The 24,775-nt window shown below is 36.3% G+C and overlaps 1 protein-coding gene across 1 annotated transcript in view; it reads left to right on the forward strand.

Annotated features, from left to right (window-relative positions):
- The window catches only part of MYBPC1 (myosin binding protein C1), a 71,690-nt gene that overhangs the window by 11,270 nt on the left and 35,645 nt on the right, over positions 1-24,775 (forward strand). The window contains exons 2-14 of the mRNA XM_032416908.1: positions 2,345-2,456; positions 2,962-2,997; positions 4,582-4,692; positions 6,414-6,562; positions 6,899-7,016; positions 8,490-8,541; positions 10,599-10,655; positions 15,840-16,006; positions 18,333-18,465; positions 20,188-20,312; positions 21,201-21,306; positions 22,246-22,412; positions 23,849-24,011. Coding sequence (XP_032272799.1) covers positions 2,345-2,456; positions 2,962-2,997; positions 4,582-4,692; positions 6,414-6,562; positions 6,899-7,016; positions 8,490-8,541; positions 10,599-10,655; positions 15,840-16,006; positions 18,333-18,465; positions 20,188-20,312; positions 21,201-21,306; positions 22,246-22,412; positions 23,849-24,011 — 1,496 coding nt within the window. The remainder of the gene's footprint in view (positions 1-2,344; positions 2,457-2,961; positions 2,998-4,581; positions 4,693-6,413; positions 6,563-6,898; positions 7,017-8,489; positions 8,542-10,598; positions 10,656-15,839; positions 16,007-18,332; positions 18,466-20,187; positions 20,313-21,200; positions 21,307-22,245; positions 22,413-23,848; positions 24,012-24,775) is intronic.

Here is a 24,775-nt window from a genome sequence, read left to right on the forward strand (position 1 = left end):
TATTTGAAAATATACGCACAATGAATCGCCAATTGAGAAGTAATTGCTGTTTGGAAGTAATGTTGGATCATCCAGAGTATCATTTCATGATACCTTGAAGCACTGCCTTAATACGTGGTGCATTAATAGTCTAAAATAATTGGGCATGTCCCTCCAAAAGGTTTTTTTTGTTTGTTTCGAGTTTTTATTTAAATTCTAGTTAGTTAACATATCGGGTAATACTGGTTTGAAGAGTAGGATTTAGTGATTCATCACTTCCATCTAACACCCAGTGCTCATCACACTAAGTGCTCTCCTTAATGCCCATCACCCATCTAGCCCATCCCCCTGCCCACCTCCCTCCATCATTTAGTGGACTTTGAAACTACTCACCTATCAAATTTTTGCCTAAGTGGATTCTCCTTTCATATTAGTTTTATGAAAGTATGTAAATACTCTTTTTTCAGTCATTTTGCATTCCAAACGATTAACTCAATTCACCATGCGCAGTGCACAAAGCAAACTAGCAACCACAAAACCTGGCTAAAATGAAGTGATCATTTGACTCAAAATGGTTCTAGCTTCTACTTTACATATAATAAAGAAGCTCCTTTTTAGGATTTGCTTGAGGTTTAAAACTTCATTTTCAAGAATTTTGACAGGACTTTAAATCAAGATTCTTTACATATTTCAGTAAATAAAAGCCTCTGAATAAGTTAAAAGAATAAAATATTAAACACTGAATTAAATGCATGGCAAATAATACAGAAAAATCTCAAGATATTTTTGGTTATGTAAAATTGTGATTATTTTTTTGAAAACATTTTATTTGTTCATGAGAGATAGACAGAGAGAGGCAGAGGGAGAAGCAGGCCCCCCAAGGAGCAGAGAGCCTGATGCAGGACTAGATCCCAGGACCCTGGGATCATGACCTGAGCCGAAGGCAGATGCTTAACCATTTGAGCCACCCAGGTGCCCAAAATTGTGATTATTTAACAGGGTTCTGGAATAGCTCAGACATACCTATACTTCCCCAAATGCACAGTTTTGTGGAATGTTAGTGGATGTTCCAGGAGAAAAGGATTGAAAAATGAACGAAGTTTGGGAAAGGCTAACTGCTGGATCATTTTTTGTCTCTACCCCTCAATGTCAGTGCCCATTAGCACAAGGCAGTCTTCGTGATTCCCTTCAGTAAGTGCACACCCATACAATACAGAAAAATACATGCGTTTAATTTTATTTAGTTTAGCATTTTCCAAGCTTCCTTGACCCCAGAGAGTTTCCTCTGAAGAATCCTAAATCCCACAGTGTTCAGTGAATCCCCTCTTGGATTTCAAAGATATGACATTAAGTTTCTTTACATATTACATTCATTATTTTGTTAAAAAGTAATAAAACATATTCCTGGGTGGCATTTTTAGAAAAGAAATTTCAGGCTAGTAAATAATCTTTGTAGTAACTATTCTAATAGCTTATATAAAAATGTGCTATTTTACCTCTTGTCGGGAATTTTTTAAAGCACTTTAAAATTAACAGCTGTGTGCATATGTTTTCTGTATCCTATTTTATATAGTCATATAGGTTTGTGCTTTGAAATTCACAACCATTCTAGTATTTTAAGTACAAAGATTAATTTTTATGCTTTGGGAAACAAGGGGCAGAGATTCAGATAACACCAAATGCCTATTTAAGCATCTAAAATTGTAAAGACACTTTGCAATTCAGACATTTTGGAAACAGAATATTCAGTTCCTCTGCACAAAAATACTATAAGGCATATTTTGAATTTTACAAACCTGCATTCATAAAGATTAAAAAAGTATACAGCATTGGCCAACACCAATATAATCATGGGAAAATGCTCTCAAAGCTCCTAAAATAAATATTGGTAAATTTAGCAAGTATGACAAATTTATTTATCTTAGTTAATGTAGTCAATGTTGCTTTTTGTCTCCTAAATATAAAAAGGGGAATTAATCACAAGGTTTTCAGGGGCAGGGGAGAATGAGTTCTCATTCATTTATGCTTTTTTATGTCTATGTCCAAATGACTGTGGTATATGAATTATGTCTGACATTGACTTTAGTTACAAAATAAGAACTTGAAAACACCTCTATTGTTGACTTTGTCAAGGTTTGGTTTTTAGCATTAATTTTTTTCCTAATGTACAGTTACATGAGACATTTGCACAGAGTTTCATTTCTCAATCTACACTTTCATTGGATTTCTCTATTCTCTCACCCATTTACTTACTTATTTTTCTCTTTGGTCTGAAATATTGAGTTTAATCTTTCAGGTACTGAGTCTTCTAAGGCTTACTTATCAGTTCAAAGTGTTTTGTGTGTTTTCTTCTCTTCTTTTTCAGCTTTCTCTTTTTGCAGGCTACTCAGGACAAAGTCCTTTTCTTCTTGACTTTTTATTCCTATTTCTTGTTTCAGATGAAGAGGAAGCCTCCCCGCCTAGCGCCCTGCCTCCAGGTTAGGATGATTCCAACCCCTTACCCCAAATTTAATTATTGTTAACTGACAGTAAAGAAAAAGAAAAGGCAGAGAAACTTGATAAGACAGTGTGCAGAACAGGGGCACCAGGTTTTGCCCCTACCAGGAGGGAAAACCTTGGCTTTAATGGTGATTTTTTTTTAACAAAAGGAGAATTTCTTTGTGAAATAAATAAGATTAGTAAATCTTGGATATAAATTTTAGGGGCAAAAATGTTTGTCTCCTATTTCTAGCTATATGCCATTATCCCCTGTTCTTTAGACATTTGAATTCTTTTACTTTATTATTGTTTCTTAAATAAGACACATACTTTTTATAGATGCTTTCATAGTTGAAGCTCTACTGATTTTCCACCCAAGCTGACTCTAGTTCTTTCTCCCCATCATGAGGGGAGATGGGGTTTGGGGGAATCCAGGAAGGTTGAAGTCAGCTCTCCATTTTCACTCCTTGCCCTTGTATCATCCAAATCACGCTTTCCTTTCAGGTGTGGGTAGTCGGGCCCTCGAAAGAAAAGATTCAGGTGAGCACTCGCCTGGAGAAAGGCACCCGACCCCATCCTAATATAGTCACTAATGACCTCATTTCTTGAAGCTGTTTTGATACTAATCTTTGTTTTATTCGGTTTGTAGCTTTTTTTTTTTTTAGCACTCTCTCATTATGTATCCTCTTACAAGAAAACTAATGTATTGAGAAATAATTAATTTTGCATGACACACACACAAATACAGGAACTTAACCACATATACCACACATTTGTGGTTATTATAACTATCTTTTTTAACATTAGCAAGTACACAGAGATTAAGAAACTGAAAATCTCCACTTTGGGGATGTGCTAAAGTTAGAGAATAATTCACGTTTCCATAGAACTTTATTACATTTTCTAAAAGCCTCCAAATGCATCTTGTCAGCAATCACTACAATTCATTCAACAAATTCGTGTTTAGGGCCTACTACAATCCTACTGTGGGCCTTATGGGCCAGGCACTTTTGCAGGTACTTGTAGGTATAAAAAGGAAAAACAATACACGCTCCTGTCCTCGTGTTACAAATTCATTATTACTATGAATTTCACATACACATACCCCAGCCCCTCCCCTGCTCACACATAATCATGTGACTACATTGTATAACTTCATTGTGAAAATGATGATCTCCATGGACAGCATGATTGATACATAAACTAAAATAACTAAATGGATTTTCCTTCTTTTCAAGAAACATTAACAGACAGCTGGCACCCATGCATTTTTTTCCCAGTTACTAAGTGGCTGAAACTGAACTTCTCTACATTTAGCTCTTGGAGACAGAGGGAATGTCTACAGTTCTCTCTCCTGCCCTCCTCACTGAAGTTGACTGCTGATTAATACCAGCTAAGCACCTGGAGTGCAACCTAGACAATGAAAATAAACTTCACTTTCAGCTTCTCTCTCTTCACGGGAAAACCTCAAAGGGTTGATTTTTCTTTTTCTGTTTCTCCCCTCTTGCAGGATGCACCTAGTATCCTTGAAATTTGTGCCTGCAGGTCATGATCCGTTACTTAATTGTCGAACTCTGGCCTTATTTATACAACCCTAATGGAATCATCCGATCATATAACAGCAAGGAATCTAGAAATACCAGGCCAGGTTTGGCTGTCTGACCCTTCCCAGTTGATCAACAAACTGACTTATTCCTTTAGTCTTTTCCAGTTCTGTTGTTGTATAGATGTGGCACGCTATAGTCATTTACCTAATATGACATTGTACTGCCTTAATATACTTCCCACTTTGTTTATCTGTTAGGGGACAGACAGAATGGGAAAACAAAGAAACCATGGCTGGCAACAAACACAGAGTAACAATCTACCTGGAAAGTTCTACTATTTCTAGGAATAGAAAATGTTCTTTATCCCGTCATGAAAGAGGCATCCCTGTAAGAATGGGAATCTGTCACTCTCTACTGATGGCTGCAGGGGAGATGGATGGAGAGAATGATGTTATATTTATCCAGGTTTATTAGACAAAGGAAAGCTTCAGCGTTGACGAGAACAACAAACCCAGGTAAGTCTGCCTAAGAAGAACTTGGTCCTGAAATCATCCTTTTCCTCCTTTCTGCTCATTAGAATGGTCTCTTGGTGAATCACCTGCTGCGGAGGAACAAGACAAGCAGAATGCCAATTCCCAGCTGTCCACCCTGTTCGTGGAAAAGCCTCAAACGGGATCAGTGAAAGTTGGTGAGCGCCAAGCATTAAGTCTTGCTTTTCTTTTTAAATGCAAGTGAAATTCACATTGCATAAACTTTACCATTTTAAAGTGAACAACCAGTGGTTATTAGTGTTGTGCAACCGCCACCTCTATCTAGTCCCCAAACATTTTCATCACCCCAAACAGAAACCATGTACCCCCGCTACGCCATTACTCCCCATTCTTCCCCCCCAACCCTTGACAATCACTAATCTGCTTTGTCTCTATGGATTTCCCTATTCTGTATATTTGGTATAAATGGAATCACACAATATATGACTTTTGAATCTGGCTCCTTTCCCTTAGCATAATGTTTTCGAGGTCCCTCCAAGCTGTAGCATGAGTCGGTACCTCATTCCCTTTTATGGCTGAATACTATTCTATTGTATTTACATACTAAATCCTGCTTTTTATAACCTGAAAAGGAGAGTGACAGCTATCACTTCAGGAACCTTTAGCACGTAGTAGTTGAGTGCCTGGACCCTGGAGCCAGGTTGAGTTCATATCAGTTTACTCATCTGTAAAATTGGGATCCTACCTGTGAAGTACTTTGAACAGCACCTGGCATGTCTTAAAGCTCTGAGACAGTGTTTGCTGTCATTATGACATGCTCATTCCATAAGATGATTACAAATCTGCGTACACACTGTATGATAACGTGTAGTATCTCAGAGGAAACTAGTGGGACAGGGGTTCAACTTTGGAGCTATTAATTAAAAAAAATATTGATTACACACCCTGTTTTAGGCACTGTGCTGAACACTGAGTATAGCATGTGAGCATTCAGAACTTACAGTCTTAATGGGAGGAACAGACAACGAGAAATTAAACAAAGAGATAATCACAAAAGCCAAGTGCCATGAAGGAAATAAACAGGGTGGTAAGTTAGAGAGGACTTGAAGGTCCAGGAATTTTGGCAAATAAATTTTTTTAAAAAATTTATTTATTTATCTGACACAGAGAGAGCACAAGCAGGGGGAGCAGCAGAAGGAGAGGAAGAGGCAGGCTCCCCGCTGAGCAGGGAGCCTGTTGGGGGGGCTCGATCCCAGGACCCTGGGATCATGACCTGAGCCAAAGGCAGATGTTTAACCAACTGAGCCACCCAGGTACCCTGTGAAATAAATTTTTATAAGGAATATATTGTGATCAGAACAAATGAGCACAAAGCGGACTGACTATATTCTAAAATGACTCCTTTCAGGTCTAGAATATAGAAGCACACTGCAGGTAGATGGAAATATTTGCTCCCTTGTGTTTCTGGAAGACACCAAAGTGCTGGGCTAGAGTTTTGGTGTCCTTAGGGTCCAGTCAGTCAATACAAACAGATAGGCAGGTTGATTTCAAAAAGATTAGTTTCATTTAGTCACAGTTAGTCATGTAAGTCTAGACTTCCCATCATCCTACCTAATAAGGATAGAAAAAAAATCCATACATTTGTGAGGCTTTCTATTTTTATTTCATGTATATATGACAAAGTCAAACAGAAACTATTTCCACTGAGTAACCCATTTCTCCTTTTCTGCCTCATAAACTTCAAAAGCAGAACAAGCTGGAGTATCCTAAGGACTCCTAGGGCATGCATAAAAAATTCAGGGCACAACTCCAGGGGCACCAGGCACATCATAGTCTATACAGTGCAATCCTCTGTAACTCCTTTCAAAACAAATAGCAATTTTTAAGCCACAGTCTGTATCACGTGTGCTTTTTCTAGGTGAAAATATCACCTTTATAGCCAAAGTCAAGGCTGAAGATCTTCTTAGAAAACCCACCATCAAATGGTTCAAAGGGAAATGGATGGACCTGGCCAGCAAAGCTGGGAAGCACCTCCAGCTGAAGGAAACCTTTGAAAGGCAAACTCGGGTATGGCCCTTAACTCCTGGCACAGGGGCTTGGCTAGGTCGTTTCTTCTGTGTGGAGAAAAGGTCATTTTCAGGTTCAGCTTTGAGCGATTTCAGTTCCAGAAAACTCTCTAGAATTACCATTCCTGGTGTCTACACTCAAGCATGGTTGCCCTGCTGTACGCAGGAGCTGGGAAGCACATTGACCCCTCCTCTGCTGAGAATGCTGGGCTGGAATGCCCAGATATAGACACAAATTTAAGCCAATGCTGAGGAATTTTGAAAATCATCAAAATGTGATAGCTTCCTTCTGTCGGCAAGGTGGGGCTGAAAGGTGCCTGATGCATTTTCATTGCAGATGTACACATTCGAGATGCAGATCATCAAGGCCAAAGAGAACTATGCAGGAAACTACAGGTGTGAGGTCACCTATAAGGATAAGTTCGACAGCTGCACATTCGATCTTGAAGTACACGGTAAGAGAGTCTTCTTGTCTGGATAGATGTGACTTTTTTTCATGGTGTGTGAGGGGATAGAGGAGAAGAAGGTCATTTAATACTATGAGATTTTGAAAATAAAGTTTTCTTTCAAACTGGGTGTTTCTGATTGTGGTAGCCTCAGGAAGCCTGCTGAGTTAAATTGTTATGAAGTGATTTTAAAGTGGAATTTCAGGGATTTTACTGCTAAGTATCTCTTCTCCATGCTACCTATATTCCTTCAATCTCCGAAATAAGGGCTGGTGCCATTTTTTCTTCTACTGAACATGCCTGTTTCATTGGGTCCACTTATTCCCACCCCACTTTGGGAATAATTTCATACGGGACAAGGATGTCAGGATATCCAGGTGGAAGGGAGGATTTCTCTTATAAGGACTAATGTCAGATGGGGAAGTTCTCCATCCATACGTGCTGTGTACTGTCCAGAGTGAATTTAATAGGAGTAAATGTAAAGGTGTACATGTAGATTGGGGAGGCGGAGAAACACTTCTATAAGTGTACAAAGAGAAAGTTGACTTGGCAGCAAAGATCATAAACTTAAGGTGAATCTGAAGTGTGATAAACCTATAAGAAACAAAGCTGATATAATTTAATCCTGGGCTATTACAAGTGGTTTGTATAGGACCTAGGTTTAGGAAATAACACCACTCTCTGCAACATGCTACTTGTTCCACATTTGGAGTAATGTCTTTGGCCATGGTCACCACACATCAACCTGGATCTCTTCTGGAGTACCGTACCCAGGAGGATGAAGAACGCAGAAACCACACCCTAGTCAGCTGAATGTGAAGCAGGCGAGACATACACAACTCATAAATACGGGAAGTGCTGTCACACAAAAGTGTTTCAGACAAATTAGAATCTAAAGGTAGGAATTATGAGGAGGTGATTTTTTGGTCTTAACTTTAGCATGAGCGCTCTTTCATTAAAGCTCTGTAAACAGCCTGGGAAAGGTGTGAGTGAGAGCCCCATCTCAAGAGATGTCAAATAAAGGCTGGGTGATCATGGAGGTACTGTAGAGATTTCTGAATTGAGTGGGAATATGGTGCTGAGCGGTGCCTCTTCAACCTGACCAGGCATCTCTGAGAATCACCTGAAGGGCTTTTGAAGAATATTGATTTCTTGGTGCCCGTCGCTGATCTGGTGAATCAAAATCTCCAACAAGGAGATCAAGACGCTGATTTTTTTTAAGTTCTTCAGATGATTCTAGTGGGAAGGCAGGTGGAGTGACAACTGGATACGGTAACTCCTGCAGTCCCCACATTGATTCTGTGTAAGGGAGGATGAGGTATGAGACCTCAGCGGCTCAGCCATCCCGGAGGAGAGCCATCCCCTCGCTCCCTTCACCCGGCGTTCCTTCCATCCAAAGAATCCCCACAGCCTGGAAAGGAACTGAGCACAAAATTGCCTACTTAATGGGTATTTATTTTGTTGTTTTCTTTCCTTTCAAAGAATCTACCGGGACTACTCCAAACATTGACATCAGATCTGCTTTCAAGAGAAGGTAACTTCAAAAGGGGAATCTAGGTAGCTTTTGTGTAATGTGCAAGTGGAGAGTTTTCAAAGCACACATTCCCTTCCTCCACACTGTATATTCCAGAGAGAGCACCTCTTCACTATAGTCAAACATACTCTGTACACAAAAGTTAGTGTTCTAGAAAAGCCATAAGTTTAATGTCAAATCAAGCATATACTGATCATTTTTTAGAATATTCTTGTCATAGTGAAGCTCCCATTTTTTTTAGGTTTCACAGTTGCCTTATAAAAACATACTCTTAATGTCTTCATATGTGGCCTCTTCCTTAATTGCATTATTTTTCACCATCTGGCCAAGAAAGATATATAATAATATAGTATCAGTTAAGTAATGTCAGAAAACTTTTATTTATATTGCTTTTCATCTAGAAATTATTTATAGAGTTATTTAACCATGTGTCCAGAAAACCACAATTAAGTAGCTATTTACTGAAGTTAGTGCTATTTAAATATTGGATTACTAAATGAAAGACCACTGAGTCTGCCAGAATAAAGAACACTATAGAAAGACAAAATATAGATACCTATTTGATTTATTTTGCAATTGCCTAAGTTGAAAAAACAAGGGGTAGGGGAACAAGGAAGAAAAATGAAAAAAATTTTCTAGACTATGAGAAATGTAACTAGCCCCTTCCTGACATTATTTTACTCTCTGCACTTAATTTTTCCATAATATAAGTTCATTAATGAGAACAGATATTTTGTTCTTCTTAAGACTGAATCTACTTAGTTTTGTTGAATAAGGAAAGTCATCCCAAACTATTATAAAGCAATGATTTAGTCTGTTAATAAAAGGCATATTTCTCTCCTAAATTCTGAATAAATGAAAAGTTTAATTGCTTAAAAATATATGTAATATTACCTGATCAATCAATTGACTTTTGTAAGTCATAACCTTAATTCCTATAACTTTCCTTCCACCTTCCCTTCACCCCATGTTCAGCAAATGCAAAGGGTCCAAAAGTATGCTCATCCAATGTACAAGCATATTCTAAGAGAGGGAGATGTAATCTACTAAGTTTTGTGCTTTAAAAGAATAGAAATGGGTTTACTTCAAAAGGTCTTCTCTAAATACCTGCTATTAAAGAAATTTTGAAAACACATTATTTGAGTTTAATTCTTATAACTTACGTGTTATACACACTACTTTTAAACCCGCAGACTCTTTTCTTAGAAACCATAACTAACATTTGTAAAGAGCAGGAAACAAAATTAAACATGTAAGTAAACATGTAGTGCCATTGAAATGTCAGCTCCATAGCTTCTATTTAGAGTTTATATGACATCATGAAGGTGGCTGCATGCCTAATTTAAGATGCATTTCTCAATAGGAAAGTACTCCTAGTAAAGGGCTCATCAATAATTCAAAGACAAATTTTTGAAAAATACATTTTAAAAGGTATAAATATTAACACGAGAATGAAAAGCTTATAATGAAATCCCTTCGAAACAGACAGGAATGCATCTTTTAAAAAGCTCTGCACTAGCTCCATTTTTATGTTATGTTGGTATCACATTATCTGATTCAACTACTGATGGACACAAAGAAGTTACCTTTGAATATAAGCTTTGTACTTATATATTTGACACTGGTATACTTCGTCCTCCAAGCCGATCTCTGACCTGAATAACAGAGATCAGCAAAAGTCCTTTGCTTTTTACATAGGTAGGTTTCTAGAGCCCCCAACTTGGAAAAACAAAGTACTTTGTGGTGCTTGGCTTAAGTGCATTTGTGTTACTCTGTTTTAACACAAATCCAAGCAGTTTTATATATGCAATCTACAAAAATGTGTCTTCTGAAATCGTAGAGTAACACAAGCTCCTCACATTTACTTTTCCACAAGTACATACTCCAAAACTTAAAATGTCACTTGTGTGAAAAGAAATAGTTTGTGTTGATTTAGTCCCATGACTTGTGTGCCAGTACAAAATTGCATATACGTTATATGTAGAGTGTTTGGGGGAAACTCTTGTGTATATGTCTCAGCATTAAACCCAGATTTGCTTTTCTTTTGTTAATGACAGTGGCGATGGTCAAGACGATGCAGGGGAACTTGACTTTAGTGGTCTCCTGAAACGTAGGTGAGAACCGAGCAATGGAGTGAGGCTCTGTGGCCTGGAAATCTTTTAGACACCCACTCAGAGAAGTCAAGTTTAAATGGATGTTTTTGGAAGAATTTCTCCTTTCTTAAAATGTGTTTTGCTTATGGAATATAACACAGAGTCAACTAAGAAAGAGACCGAGAAATCACTACATACTAATCTGCTAAAGATTTTAGCTGATGCTTTTTAACCTTCTTTTTAAAATTTTTCCTGAGTCTTCATATATTTTCTTAGTTGGGGATGAGGAGATCTGAAAACTGAAGCAGAAGACCTAAATACCTAGGAGTCTCTGATTTCTCGATGATTTCTATCATTTCAATCATGATTCCTTGTCATGATCAAATAAATAAAGCCTCTATTGTCCTGCCTTGATATTTTACCAAAAAATCAATTTCACAATTTTGGTAAAAGTCTCTGCAGGCGTGTGTGTGTGTGTGTATGGCAGATCAACTTTAAAATAGTATTTATGATTAACTGTATTACATCAAGTCTAAGACACAATTCATTTGAATATATATCTGTATTTCATAAATCACTAAGCAATGAAAAAAATTGCTCCAGAGAGTTTATTATGACACACTATTCATTATAAGATACATCCTTATTTAAGATGTTTAAAATGTCAAAAAATATGCATTTTAGAAGAGATAAAATATAGTAGTAAAATGGAAATAAATATTTAGTATTATCACTCACACTCCCTTAACATTTTCTCTTACAATAAAATTTATAGATTTCATTATGGATATTCAGTACATAACCATCTTATAGGATTTCTGCCCGTATATGCATATATATAATCATATAATATATATATGTGTTATATATAAAGCTATACATATCCAGATATTTGCTATAGTGCAACAAAAAGAACTTGATTTTTGCTGGGATTTTATTTAAATACCAAATTTGTGAATAAATAATAAAACTATGATTCTAAAATAATAATATATAATATTGATATTAGTTTTCATTTAGCTTTTCAGGTTCACTTTTTATTACTTTTAGTGCTTTCCATGGTTACGAAAGAAACATTAAGTATAAATATGCTTCACAACAAATTACAAGTAGTAATAAACTGGACTTGTGTTCATTCTCAGTTTAGTTGGATGGCTTTATCCAAGTCCCTATGAATAAAAAATTCCCCCAGCTCTAAATATTTAGGTTGAGAATAGAAATATTAACAGGTGCAATTTATTAATTATCAATGCCTATTAGCCAATCAAGAGAACTTGGCAGTATCAAACACATCTTTCACTCTTTGGATACTTCAAATAATCATTAGTCTCAATAATATTTATTAAGTTCCCAAATTTATTTAAAGCAATAGTAAATGAAGTGACCCTCAGTGAGAACATTCTACAGATGAGAAACCAAAGACCAGAGAAGTCAGGTGACTTACCCCGAGTCACACACACACGAATTAGAGACAGGGCAGGGACCTAAATCCAAGTTTCTCTCTGAGTCAGCTCATTTCCTGTGACTCCACATAAGAAATACCACTCTGAATCTGCCTTGGAAGTTGGTGATTCGGTTTATAACACAAACTGACACTTTGAGAAGAGAACATTTTTTTCCTCCTGCAATCATTTACTCAACCAGGAAAACACTAAATGCTTTCTTTGTGCCTGGATACACATTTGTGGGAAGAAAAAGGTAGTGGTAAAAACATGGATGTAGGTCTCAAATCTCATAATTACGAACCGCATAACTTTGGTCAAATTACACGTCCTCTCTGAGATTGTTTTCCACATCTATAAATGTGGAGAACAAAAACTAGTTAAGTCAGTTATGTAAGAGGCTGGCTCATAGCAGGTGTCAAATATTCACTCCCACCAAAAATGTGACACTTCCCTTGAGGAGCCTATATTCATAAAAAGACATAATAATACACACGCATGCACACAAACATACACGAATCAATCAAGATGTGACACAATCAGTTATTAAACCCCATGCTTTGATTAAGAAGGAAAAAAGAAAGAAAAAAGAACAGATTACCAGTAGTTTGCTGAGTAAAAGAAATCTAATGAATGATCAAAATGAATAAAGAAAAAATTATTAGAAAAAAAATGGGCAAAAAAATGGGCAGCCAACAGGTCTCCAGTTCTCATTTTCTTTACATCCCTTAATTATGATTTTGACTCATAATTAAATCGTTGTTAGCAAAAGACTATATTCATTTAATATACTATACTAATCTACCAGTATAACTTTAGCAATCATTGTGTTTCCCTACTAATTTCTGAATTGCATGTGTTTTCATTGTGGTAATGACACCATTTCTACTCCTCCAAGAGTGTGTGGCAAAATCCCTACAACCAAAATCTTTACAACCAACATTTCTCTACAACAAAAGATCTCCCTGACCTGAACAAAGCCAGAGTATTTCAAATAGACATTAACTAAATCAGATTAAATCTATTAGGCAGTATCTTGTTACAGGATTTGACATATATATATATATATATATATATATATATATATATATATATACTTGGAAGTTTTATTCTATGTAAAATTTCTATAATTGCTTTGTACTTTACTAGGACCATCAAGTTATAGAAATTTTGATGTAGATGAAAGTACTGTGAATATTATATAGGTCTATCCCAATGCTTGAAAAGGCATCAGTGGTGCCTACAGAATTTGAATTTTTTCCCTACTGTAATTTAACATAACCATGCAGATAGGGCCATGTGCAGCCACCATGGTAAGTAAAGATATGTTCTGGATGAGTTAAGGTAATGCTACAGGTGGGAGCCTTGACCTCACATTCTAGTAAAAAATAATGAATACTTCTTGCAATTTGGAATTGAATTAAGTAATGGAGAGAAAAAGAAGGAATAAGCAAGCAGTCACTGGTATGTATATACCAAGTTTGATAAGATTAAGAACATGGTAGAGTGAAGTGTATTTTGGTGTTTTAATGAAAAAAAAAATGGTGAGGATGATCAGTTTTATGAATCTGCCAATAAAACTGACTTAAGAAATCACACTGAAAATGATGATCTTTATATTGGCTTCCCTTATATAAATATTCACCTCATGGATCCAGGTATGTCTCAGTGTTTGACTTGTGCTTCTTGCTATCTATTTTAATCTAGTTTGGTATCTTTGAATCCTTTTACCAGTGTCAGGAGGATGGTTGAAATGTGTACATAATTCTTCTTGGTTAAAATGCAAATTTAACACAAGGTAATATGGCATATTTTTACAGTTTGGGAACTATATTTAGATTGGAATATGACAAAAATAGAGCATTGATAAAGTGGTTGAAGAAACATCTACAGAGACTATATATAGGTACACACAGACACATTTTAATTGCAATTCTCCAAGACTTCCTACAAAATATTTAAAGGATGTATTTGAAATTTAGACTGCTTTCAGGCAGTAGACCTATTAGATCTGGCAAGTTATTACCAATATGCCAAATTCAGGACAATTTTCTTAAACTTTTCAATTTACCTGTGTTAATAGAGGGTGTAGTTATTATTTCAGTGACATATGAAGGTAATGCATGTTTCTCGAGTTTTTAAAAATTAATTAATTTATTATTTATTTTTAAGTGGGCTCCACACCGAACGTGGGGCTCAAACTCATGACCCTGAGATTAATGGTCCTATGCTCTACTGAGACATCCAGGTGCCCTGTGTCTTGAGTTTTAAGAGTTACATTTCTCTAATGGTGTTCCCCAGTTCTTCCCATAAAGGTTACTAGTGGACCAATGACCTCTCACTTCCTTCCATTTTTCCAGGAGATTTGCCTCAGCATCCTCCTCCACTGGGCAAAAAGACTTACATGACAGTGTAAATTAGATATTCAGAAGTCATCCTTGCCTAACTCCACCCTAAATTCTATGTTAATATTTATATTCTCCTCCCCTTCCCTATGATTACAATCTGGTATTTCCTTAAAGAAATGCAGAAACAGGTGTAATTTTGCTAACATGATAGCATGAATCTGTTTTCACACTGGTGTTTAAGATGTGTTGACCAGTTTTCCTGGAAAATCATATCCAAACCAGCATTATTCACAATAAGTAGTCACTATAACATTTCCAAATTAACATGATAAAAACAGTCAACTAAATCTTAAAAAAAAAAAAAATCAGGACTATTTAGCCAACAAAGGAAATCAATTTAAATTACATTTTGCATTTACAGTAGGGCTCTTTCCCTAAAGAGTGTTTATTCTTGAGTTTTTCTTTCATTTATTAGTTTTAAAATAAGGACAGACAAGTGTATTTTAAATCTTATATTTTCCTATTCCTATATGTTCTTTATATTTTCTGTATGTTCTTTAGTCAGTGATCAAAATTTGGGGTCATAATTTTGATAATTACACTAAGAAGTTACTTTCCCCTTGTTCATTGGAACTTAGCCATTTGCTTTACAGTTTAACATTTATATTTTTATAATTCATACCCAACTTGCTTTCAAAAAAGTTCAGGATAGTGCTTTAAGATGAAATATGAACGAATTTTTTGCTTCATTTTCCTTTTCCCCTGCCAATTTAGAAAAAAAAAAAATTCTTTTAAAAAGTGAATGTGGCAACAAAAATCATATTTAAAACAAAATAAAAAAACCTACTGCAGTTTCAAAAAATTTTTTGCATAAAAAACAGCAAAATATGATTGGTGTGCACATTTACTAATATGGTAGGAAAAATGCTATTTGCAAAACCCTAAGATTTGAAATACTTATTCGTACTGTCTTCATATAACAATGAAGGTAGAAAGAGATCGTTTTTCTTTCATAAACCAGTATTTAAATCTTCTCATTCTCGACCCACTTTTCGAAATTATTTCAGTATCCATATCCTAGATGACAACCGATCTTAAATTCCTCAAAATCTCACCTTATCTTTTTAAACTTTCGAGTGAAAATAAATAAAAACATATTCAGAATATTTTCTGCTATCTTTCTCTCTTCCTAATATTCTATTTTTAACCAGGAAAACGAGAGTGCTAATATAAGTGCCTACATCTGATCTTTAACTGCCTGGAAGTTTCCTTGAGACTGTGGGCTTTTAAGTACTCAGGCTTTAAAAACGGGGCTTTTAACACTGAACCGAGAAATCCGTACCATACTCCGACCTTCATTGTCCTTAAGGGCCGGTGGGCGGCTACTAAACTAGGAAATGGTTTTCCCGGGTTAGGGAGGTGAAGCAGCAGGAGGAAGAACCTGAGGTAGACGTGTGGGAGCTGCTGAAGAATGCGAACCCCAACGAGTATGAGAAAATCGCCTTCCAGTACGGAATCACCGACCTGCGTGGCATGCTCAAACGGCTCAAGCGCATGCGCAGGGTGGAGAAGAAGAGCGCAGGTGAGCCCCCCCCGGGGGGGCGTGGCTGCAGGGGCCGCCTCCTCTGCGGACCACATCTTCGTATCTCTGGCTGGGTTTAGGGTGGGAATGGATGGGATGGAAATTTGCAGGCGCTAAGCTTCTCTTCCTTACCTTTGGCTTCAGGAGAAGTAGTTCGCTGCTCTGCACATCAGTAGCTATGAGGGTAGTCGACAGCTAGTGAAGGTTTAAGGTAATGGAGATTTACTTTGCAAGTAACACATAGAACACGTAATGGAACATCAAATACCTTCGCTGTCACTGGGAATTTCTCAGTGGCCCCTTTCTCCAGCCTCCACATCTCCCTCCCTCTCAAATTCTTGGTTCTTGCTTAGGCAGAGTAGATTCGATGTTTCTTTGTTTTACCATACCCATCATATTCTTCATATAATTCATTTAATGGGGAGTGCGGAATTCACTTCTCACACCCAGTGCAGTTATCAGAATATTTTGTAAAACAGCTATGCTGTTCTGCATAGGGATCTGAAGTGACTGCATTTTGTTGTGGTTTTAAATATGTTTTAAAAAATGCTTTGAGATGTTGCAATTTAAATTTTAAAAAATACATTTTAAATTGATCATAAGCTCTTCAAAATTTCCTGTACTTGGTCATCATCAGTTACCCGTTTTGTGACACATCAAGGTAACATATCAATCCTATTATTGTTTATTGTTTGTTAAGGTCCAAATAGAATTTATTTATTTATTTATTTAGGCGCCCAACCTGGGTATCCAAATAGAATTTAAAGTCTCTCACCACCTCTTTTTAAAAAATCTGCCCTTTATTTCTAAACCTCACTGTAAACTTGTTGAGCAATTGGACCCAGAGAAATACAGAAGTGCTTTGTTTATGCTGTGTTTACAAAACTCAGCCATTCCCACTATTTCCAAACTTCAAAGCTTTTAGAAGTTTTATTCTTGAGAGGTGTCTGAGATGGTAGAGTCACAAACATGTGGATGCCAAGCTGACATCTGTTTTCCCCACACTGGCCTGTCTAATTCTTATTGCTTAGCTCTGAATTGATGTCTTGAGGTATATGATAGATAACTTTTTTTAAAAAAGATTTTATTTATTTATTTGACGGAGAGAGACACAGCGAGAGAGGGAACATAAGCAAGGGGAGTGGGAGAGGGAGAAGCAGCCTTCCTGCGGAGCAGGGAGCCGGATGCGGGGCTCAATTTCAGGACCCTGGGATCATGACCTGTGCCGAAGGCAGACCCTTAACAGACTGAGCCACCCAGACATCCCGATAGATAACTTTTTTAAAGTTAGTGTTTATCATGTTAAAATATGAAGAAGTGAGCTTATTTAAGCAATAGTATAACAAAATTGGAATGATGGAAATGCAAGCATAAAAATTCCATGAGGCATTCCATACTTGTATGTATTTTCCAAACTGTCTAAATGAGTATTATAATTAAAATCAGGGAAAGATTATTAAATTAAGAAAAGAGGTTAACATCTGCTTAGGACCTTTCAAAGACAATATTTTTTTAAACTACTATGTTCTCTGTTATTTAAAATGTTTTGAAATCCTGAGTTCCTAACCGTATATAGGTAAGGAGTGTTTTAAATGTGTCATTATTTGGGCAAGTTTCCACAGTACAAAAACTTTGATAAACCCACTATTTCAATTAGTCAAAGGCATTCAATTTAATCTTATGAGTCATTGAATTTATCTCATAAACTCTGTGATAAAAAACTATCTGTGACATACAAGAAGTACAAAGATAATGCCAATAATCCTGATAGTAATCATACTAGAAGAATAGGCATGTTCTTCAAGTTCAGTTTCATTTGGAGGCTTTATAATTTCCTGAAGAATTAGGACAGTCACTTTTAAAGGCTCTTCAATAATTCTTTTCTCTTTTTTTTTTCCATTTTTAAACTTAAATTCAATTAACCAACTATAGTACATCATTAGTTTCAAATGTAGAGTTTAGTAATTCATCCGTTGCATATAACACCCAGTGCTCATCACATCACATGCCCTCCTTAATGCCCATCACCCAGTTACCCCATTCCCCCACCCACCTCCCCTCCAGCAACCCTTAGTTTCTTTGTTCTTCAATAATTCTTATGTTTCTTTCAAAAACATGTGGATCCTTTTCAAATTTTAAAGCATCTTATCATATATAAATCAACACAGAATTCTAAAATATAGAGGATAATTTGGAAGATTCCTATTTTGTTTCTACTTCAAGTCTCAATTTTTCATTTAGTTTTAGGTTCTTATACATACATTGACTAAGTTCATAGCATATGTATGCACATATTGACATAGTTTTTGCTTTTTCTCTCTACCAGCTTTTGCAAAAATTCTTGATCCTGCATATCAGGTTGATAAAGGAGGCAGAGTAAGGTTTGCTGTGGAACTGGCAGACCCAAAGTTGGAGGTGAAATGGTATAAAAATGGTCAAGAAATTCGACCCAGTACAAAGTAAGTGGGCTTTGCAAATAATCAGTGATAGCTATATAAATCTAACAATAGTTTGACTCAATTTCCTGTGAATAAAAACACATTTTAGTTATTATCTTTTTAATGCAAAATCACATTAAAATTATAATGCTATATAAATAAAACCTTGTTTTATGTTTTAATTCTATACAAACCATTTTTGAGTGATTCCAGTTCCAGTTTTGTGTCAATATAGGTCATATGTGATTATTTCAGAGCATTGTCAAACTTCTCCCAATTTTTAAAATAAAATTTTGAAATACATATTTGATATACCAACTGGAAATAACACCTTATAATTAGAGAACTTTTGTTTTTCTGGAAGAGCATCTAAAGCCTGCGTTTTATGTTTTGGCCCTCTCTCAAATGAAGGAAGTAGACTAATCCCTGATGTCTGATGGTATCACTAGTCTATTATGAAACTACTGTACAGAGATCCTTCTCAGCCTGAGAGATTTTCTTTTTTTTTTTTTTTTTTTTTTAAAGATTTTATTTATTTATTTGACAGAGAGAGACACAGCGAGAGAGGGAACACAAGCAGGGGGAGTGGGAGAAGGAGAAGCAGGCCTCCCGCGGAGCAGAGAGCCCGATGTGGGGCTCGATCCCAGGACGCTGGGATCATGACCTGAGCCGAAGGCAGACGCTTAACGACTGAGCCACCCAGGCGCCCCAGCCTGAGAGATTTTCAACTCCAGTATATTTTTTTAAGTTAACAGGAGTCACATGCACATTTATAAAAGACTTTAATCCTGAAAATCTGTCGCTTCTGGAGTACAATTAGGTGGTTTCCAACTTCTTAATGGGGCCATGCCTACAAAGTGACTTTGTGCTGATAATGTTTAGTCTGATAAAAATCTCTTGAAAGTGGCTTGAATTTACCAAAAACAATTTTCATCAGTTATCTTTATCTAGAAAATGTTGTGTAATGCTTTATTCTCGAAGTCTTCAATTTGAGAATTTTCCAAATGAGAATTTTTTTCATTAGTCTGTTTTAATGCCCTAATATACTCATCCATAATCCAGATCACAGACAATTAAATTTTGTGATATTCCTGGCTTTTAGTTTTTTGTGTCCAAATGCTCAAGTTCTTTTTTAGTAGGTGGTTACTGGGATACGATAACACTAGTTCTTAAGCTCATTTAAAAGACCATCACATTCTATAAAATTACTGCCTATATTAGTGATTAAGTTCATATTATTGCTTAAACCGTATAACCACTTATTCACCTAACAAAATCTGTTGTGACACTGCACTAGGCAATGAGTGGAATCAATGAATCAATGAGTAAGTCTGAGTCTCTGTCTACCTATAAACTAGATGAACTGGTCATTTAAAAAAATGTACAGAGTTCTAAATCTCTCTGACAATCTCAGCCAACCCCATTTCCCAACAATGGGTTAAAAAAATTAAATAGCAAATATATGAGTGCTAATTTATAGATGAAATGAAAACCTTCTATAGAAATACAGAAATTACATATTATGTGTAAATACGCATATGTATTACATTATGCCTTAGAAAGATAACAATTGGCCTCATGTTTTGTGTTAAGTAAACTACATAAGGTGTGCTACATAAATTGCAGATCAAAATTATATCCCTGACTTTCAAACATTCCTGAATTATAAGCCAGATATGCTGGTAATAAAGCAAAGAATAAAATCAAGTTCACAGACTGTTATTTCCCTCCTATTTAAAACAGATACATCTTTGAACATAAAGGATGTGAAAGAATCATGTTTATCAATAATTGTGGGCTGACGGATGATTCAGAGTATTATGTGACAGCTGGTGATGAGAAATGTTCCACCGAGCTCTTTGTGAGAGGTAAGGTGAAATCTCTTACTGTAGTCTTCAACAGCCTTGAGCACTCTTCCTCCCAGGGGTAGTAATCAAACTGAACATGAGAGGTTGAGCTCTTGAGCTCTAGAGCAGAGGTAATAGTACCTCTAGAAATGGGTTAGCCTGGGTGTTAGATTGGCTCTGCATGGGAGCTCCTCTACACTGGCAGTTATTGTATATCCTAATTAATCGTCAAGTTTGTTGAAGACTAGAAAAGCTGAGGGGAGAAAAAAAACAGGTGAGTCAAAATGCCACATGCTTTTGACTCAAGCAAGCAGTATATAATTATTCTGGTTATAGTTTCTGAAACCCAACAAACTCTACTGGATAGTCCTCATTTCACACATTCAGCTGATCACAGATTTCTCTTGAAACCAGCTTCATTAATAAAAGGGTATCAATGGTTGCCACTGAGGGTGCTGAAGATGATCATTGACTAAAACATTATGAAAGAGCCAGAGGGTGTCCATGAGCCCTCTGAATACAGACAGCTCTGCAATCTCTATCATCCGTCTAGAACCAGAATCAAAGAATCATACTGTTACAGATTCTCTTTCATCAGAAAAGTATACCACATGGTTTCTCATTTGCCAAAAGAAGGCTATTTGATACATGTTTTGTCTGCTCTCCAGAACAGTAATTTATTTGATTTGAAGAGTTCTGAGAAAATTGGGAAAACCTACACAGGGTTACTAGCTATCTATTTTGCCAAAAAAGGTGTAAAAAAACCCACCTACTATCTACCACCATCTAACCATAGCCCTGTGGTAGATAATACTTCCTTGCTGTTGGTCTTTTGTCTGTGAACAAATCTGTGGTCGTGAGCAGGTTTTGGACATTTAATGATTCTGATTCTCCCTTTTTTCACACTAGAGCCTCCAGTTATAGTAACCAAACAGCTGGAAGATACGAATGCTTACTGTGGGGAAAGAGTGGAATTAGAATGTGAAGTGTCTGAAGACGATGCCAATGTGAAATGGTAAATAGCTTTCCTGAGGTCTGTCCATTTTTAATAGATTAAAAAAATGTGCCTTCATAGATTGGAGAACAGGAAATGGCTTTTACACATATTAAAAAAGAATAGCAACCTCGTTCATGTTAGTAGAAATGGTAACAAAAACTGTGAAGATACTGGGGGTTTTTTCACCTATGAAACTAGAAATCAATCCAGAAATCTAAATTGGTAAATGTAGGGAAGTAGGCACTTACTAAGAAATGGGTGACTCACAGTTGCCCAGGTCTGTTAGACTCCAAATCCTGTGGATGTTCTTAACTTCTATACCTGCTTACTCTCACTATGCCATGCTGGCAACTTACTTACATATATATTTTTCATTTAATCCCCAGTTACCTTATTGTTATAGTACCACAGGAAAATATTTTAGACTAAGAATCACCAATTACTTTAAAAAATAAAAGCTTTTTTTTTTTTGGTCTGGATAGGGAGTGTTTTCTCAAGTTCTATGTGAGTAACCTCAAAATTAAAGCTAAGAGATTCAGAATCCTAAAATGAAATGCTTTGTTGAGAAGTATAGTAAATTACACAGCATATATCTGTGGTAATTGGTACAGAGTAGAATGTTCATTCTAATCTAGAATCATAGCTAACTTTAGAACATATTAAATGATGCTATTCTTACTAGTGTGGGTCAAGAGGTAATATCCGCTCTTAGCATCTTCATCGGATTGATCTTGAATGGGAAGAAGGGGCTTATGTGTTCTTCTTATGTAATTTTTCAGACAATACTTGTTACATTACTAATCCATTTGATATTATGATCCATATGTTCTTTAATTCAACAAATAGTTCCTAGATTCCAGGATATAACAAAAAAAACAAGACCAATAATGTCCATCTTCTGAAGGGTCTTTTATAAAACTCTTTTTATAATCTATTTTATAATCTATTTTAACTCAGGTTTAAGAATGGTGAAGAGATTATCCCTGGTCCAAGATCAAGATACCGAATTAAAATTGAGGGCAAAAGACATATTTTGATCATAGAAGAAGCAACGAAGGCTGACGGTGCCGAATATTCTGTAATGACAACGGGAGGACAGTCGTCTGCTAAGCTTAATGTCGACTGTAAGTAAGATTTCCTTGGGTGTCTTCCAAGTTGGCTAACTATTGATGTTGCATTTGTTAATTCAATTTTAGTTTCAATCTATTTGATTTCTACTTGTGGCATTTTTAAATATGTAAAATTGGATTCCATTCTAACTAAGTGTCTATGTCATATCAGTCAGGGTCTCTGAGATAGAAACCGACTACTCAATTTAATAGTAAAACACAGTATTGGGGAGTATAAAAATCACCTGTCAGAGAAGTTATCCAAATAGTCAAGAAATACTTTAATCCCACGACCACATAAATAGATGGTAAATACTTAGATAGGATATAAAATCCTGATGTTTGCGTAACCCAGGGGTGAATTTGCTATCTATTCATTAAATAAACATTCAACATTCTGCAATTACATTTGGAGTGTGAAGGAAGTTGCTCAAACCAAGGAGGCTCAAATGAGAACATTGTAAGAATTCATTTGCTACCAGGATCCAGAGGCATAAGAGAATTTATGTACTTCTCCAAATGCCCCCTGAATAGTAGTCAGTCCTCAACAGCAGAGTCTGTCTCTTCCAGTTAGCCATGAAAATTAAAATAGCAAATCTCACAGGAAGTTTGGTAATACATGCAGAGCAGAAGTCTTGCTTCCTTACTTCTTTCTTAGTCCAATTGTGATCCATAGGATCACTGAATTATTCAGAGGTTATCTTAGTTACGCTCCTTATGCTTCACGGAACTGCGGCCATTTTAGTTTAATATCAAAAAAGTGTTTCAACCATAGGCAGATCCTTACTTTATATTTGTATTCATTTAAAGCAATTACAGTCAGTTCTGCTATAATGCAATATACGCATTTCTAAAATCACTGTGCTATACAAAGTCATGCAATAAAACCACAAGATTAATGGGGAAAGTGAGGTTATGGGCACAACACTCAAAAATTCTGTCAGCCACACATTAAAAAAAACAATAAGAACCTAATAAAAAAAAACACTATCACAGTTTTACACAGGTCAAATAGTTAATAAATATGGCACTTTATGTTAAATGAGACCTGGAATTTGCTTGTGTAAGTGGTGTGGGAAGTGTTGTAGCTAGTGAGCCACCGTGAAGTGATAGAAAGAGGTTATTTGAAATTGAATGGACAGTGGTAATCTCAGATGTGCATGAGTGTGGCTCATACCACGTGGGTGAATTCAGGTAGCTGGTGGATGTTTGATGTGTGTGTGTTTGTGTGTGTGCATTTTGTGCAGTCCTACCTGGCTCAGTCAGCTGGGTGCCATTTTCTCTTTTTCATGAATAAAACTATGCATCATCAAACACAAAATCTGTGTTATGTTCCAGTTGTCCCCAACATATCAATTGCACTGGAACAAATTCTCATTTTCAAAAAAAGATACCATCTTGGCCTGTCTGGAGTTTGAGTTTGGCACCTATAATTATTTATTTTTCTCTAGTGAAACCTCTGAAGATTTTGACACCTCTGACTGATCAAACTGTACATCTTGGAAAAGAAATCTACTTGAAGTGTGAAATCTCTGAAAACCTACCAGGAAAATGGACTAAAAATGGCCTACCTGTTCAGGAAAGTGACCATCTAAAGATTGTTCACAAGGGAAGGTAAGCAAGTTAGGTGGCCCATAAGGGAGGGCTGGTCCCCATATCCACTTTCTCCACTTCCTAAATTACATATTTGGTGAGGAGTGTTGGAGAGTAGTCATAAAGAGAGGATCTATGTCTGGTTCTTTGCTCCAAATAGCAAGAACATAGGATTTCTCTGTTCTACATCCTGTCCTACCAGTGATCCTTTATCTGTACCTCATGGCATGGTACTTTGTCTATTCAAAAGCCATCAACTGATTCTTTCCATCTAAACGTGAGGTTAAAGGACTGATATTGAATCCTAGTTAAGGAATGAATCAAAATGGATTAACGGTCCCTAACTAATATGTGTCATGTGACCTCCCACAATTTTTTGGGTGGACATAATACCTTAGAATCTAGCAAAGATCTAAGGCAAGAGTTCTTAACCTTGGATCTGTGGATCCTAGGAGATCATGAATGAACTTCAGGGGGCCCCATAAATCTCTGAAGCTGTAAGCAAGGTCTGTGTATACAAAAATACACACTTTTCTCTAGAGAGAGGATCCATGGTGTCTATCAGATATTCACTGACCCCCAAAAAGTTAAGAACTACTGCTTTTAGATTTGGCATATAAAGCCAAAGTCAAGATTATTCTTGGTAATTTCTTAAATCTTAAAGTATGGCACTAGTGAGATGTTATATTTTAGGTTTTTTTTAAAGCTATATGATGAGAAAGGAATAATAGACTCTTGCATGCATAATAAGCAAGCTGTATTTGAACAGATAATTCCATATACTC

This window comes from Phoca vitulina, unplaced genomic scaffold (assembly GCF_004348235.1).
Source record: "Phoca vitulina isolate PV1807 unplaced genomic scaffold, GSC_HSeal_1.0 scaffold19, whole genome shotgun sequence".
NCBI lineage: Eukaryota > Metazoa > Chordata > Mammalia > Carnivora > Phocidae > Phoca > Phoca vitulina.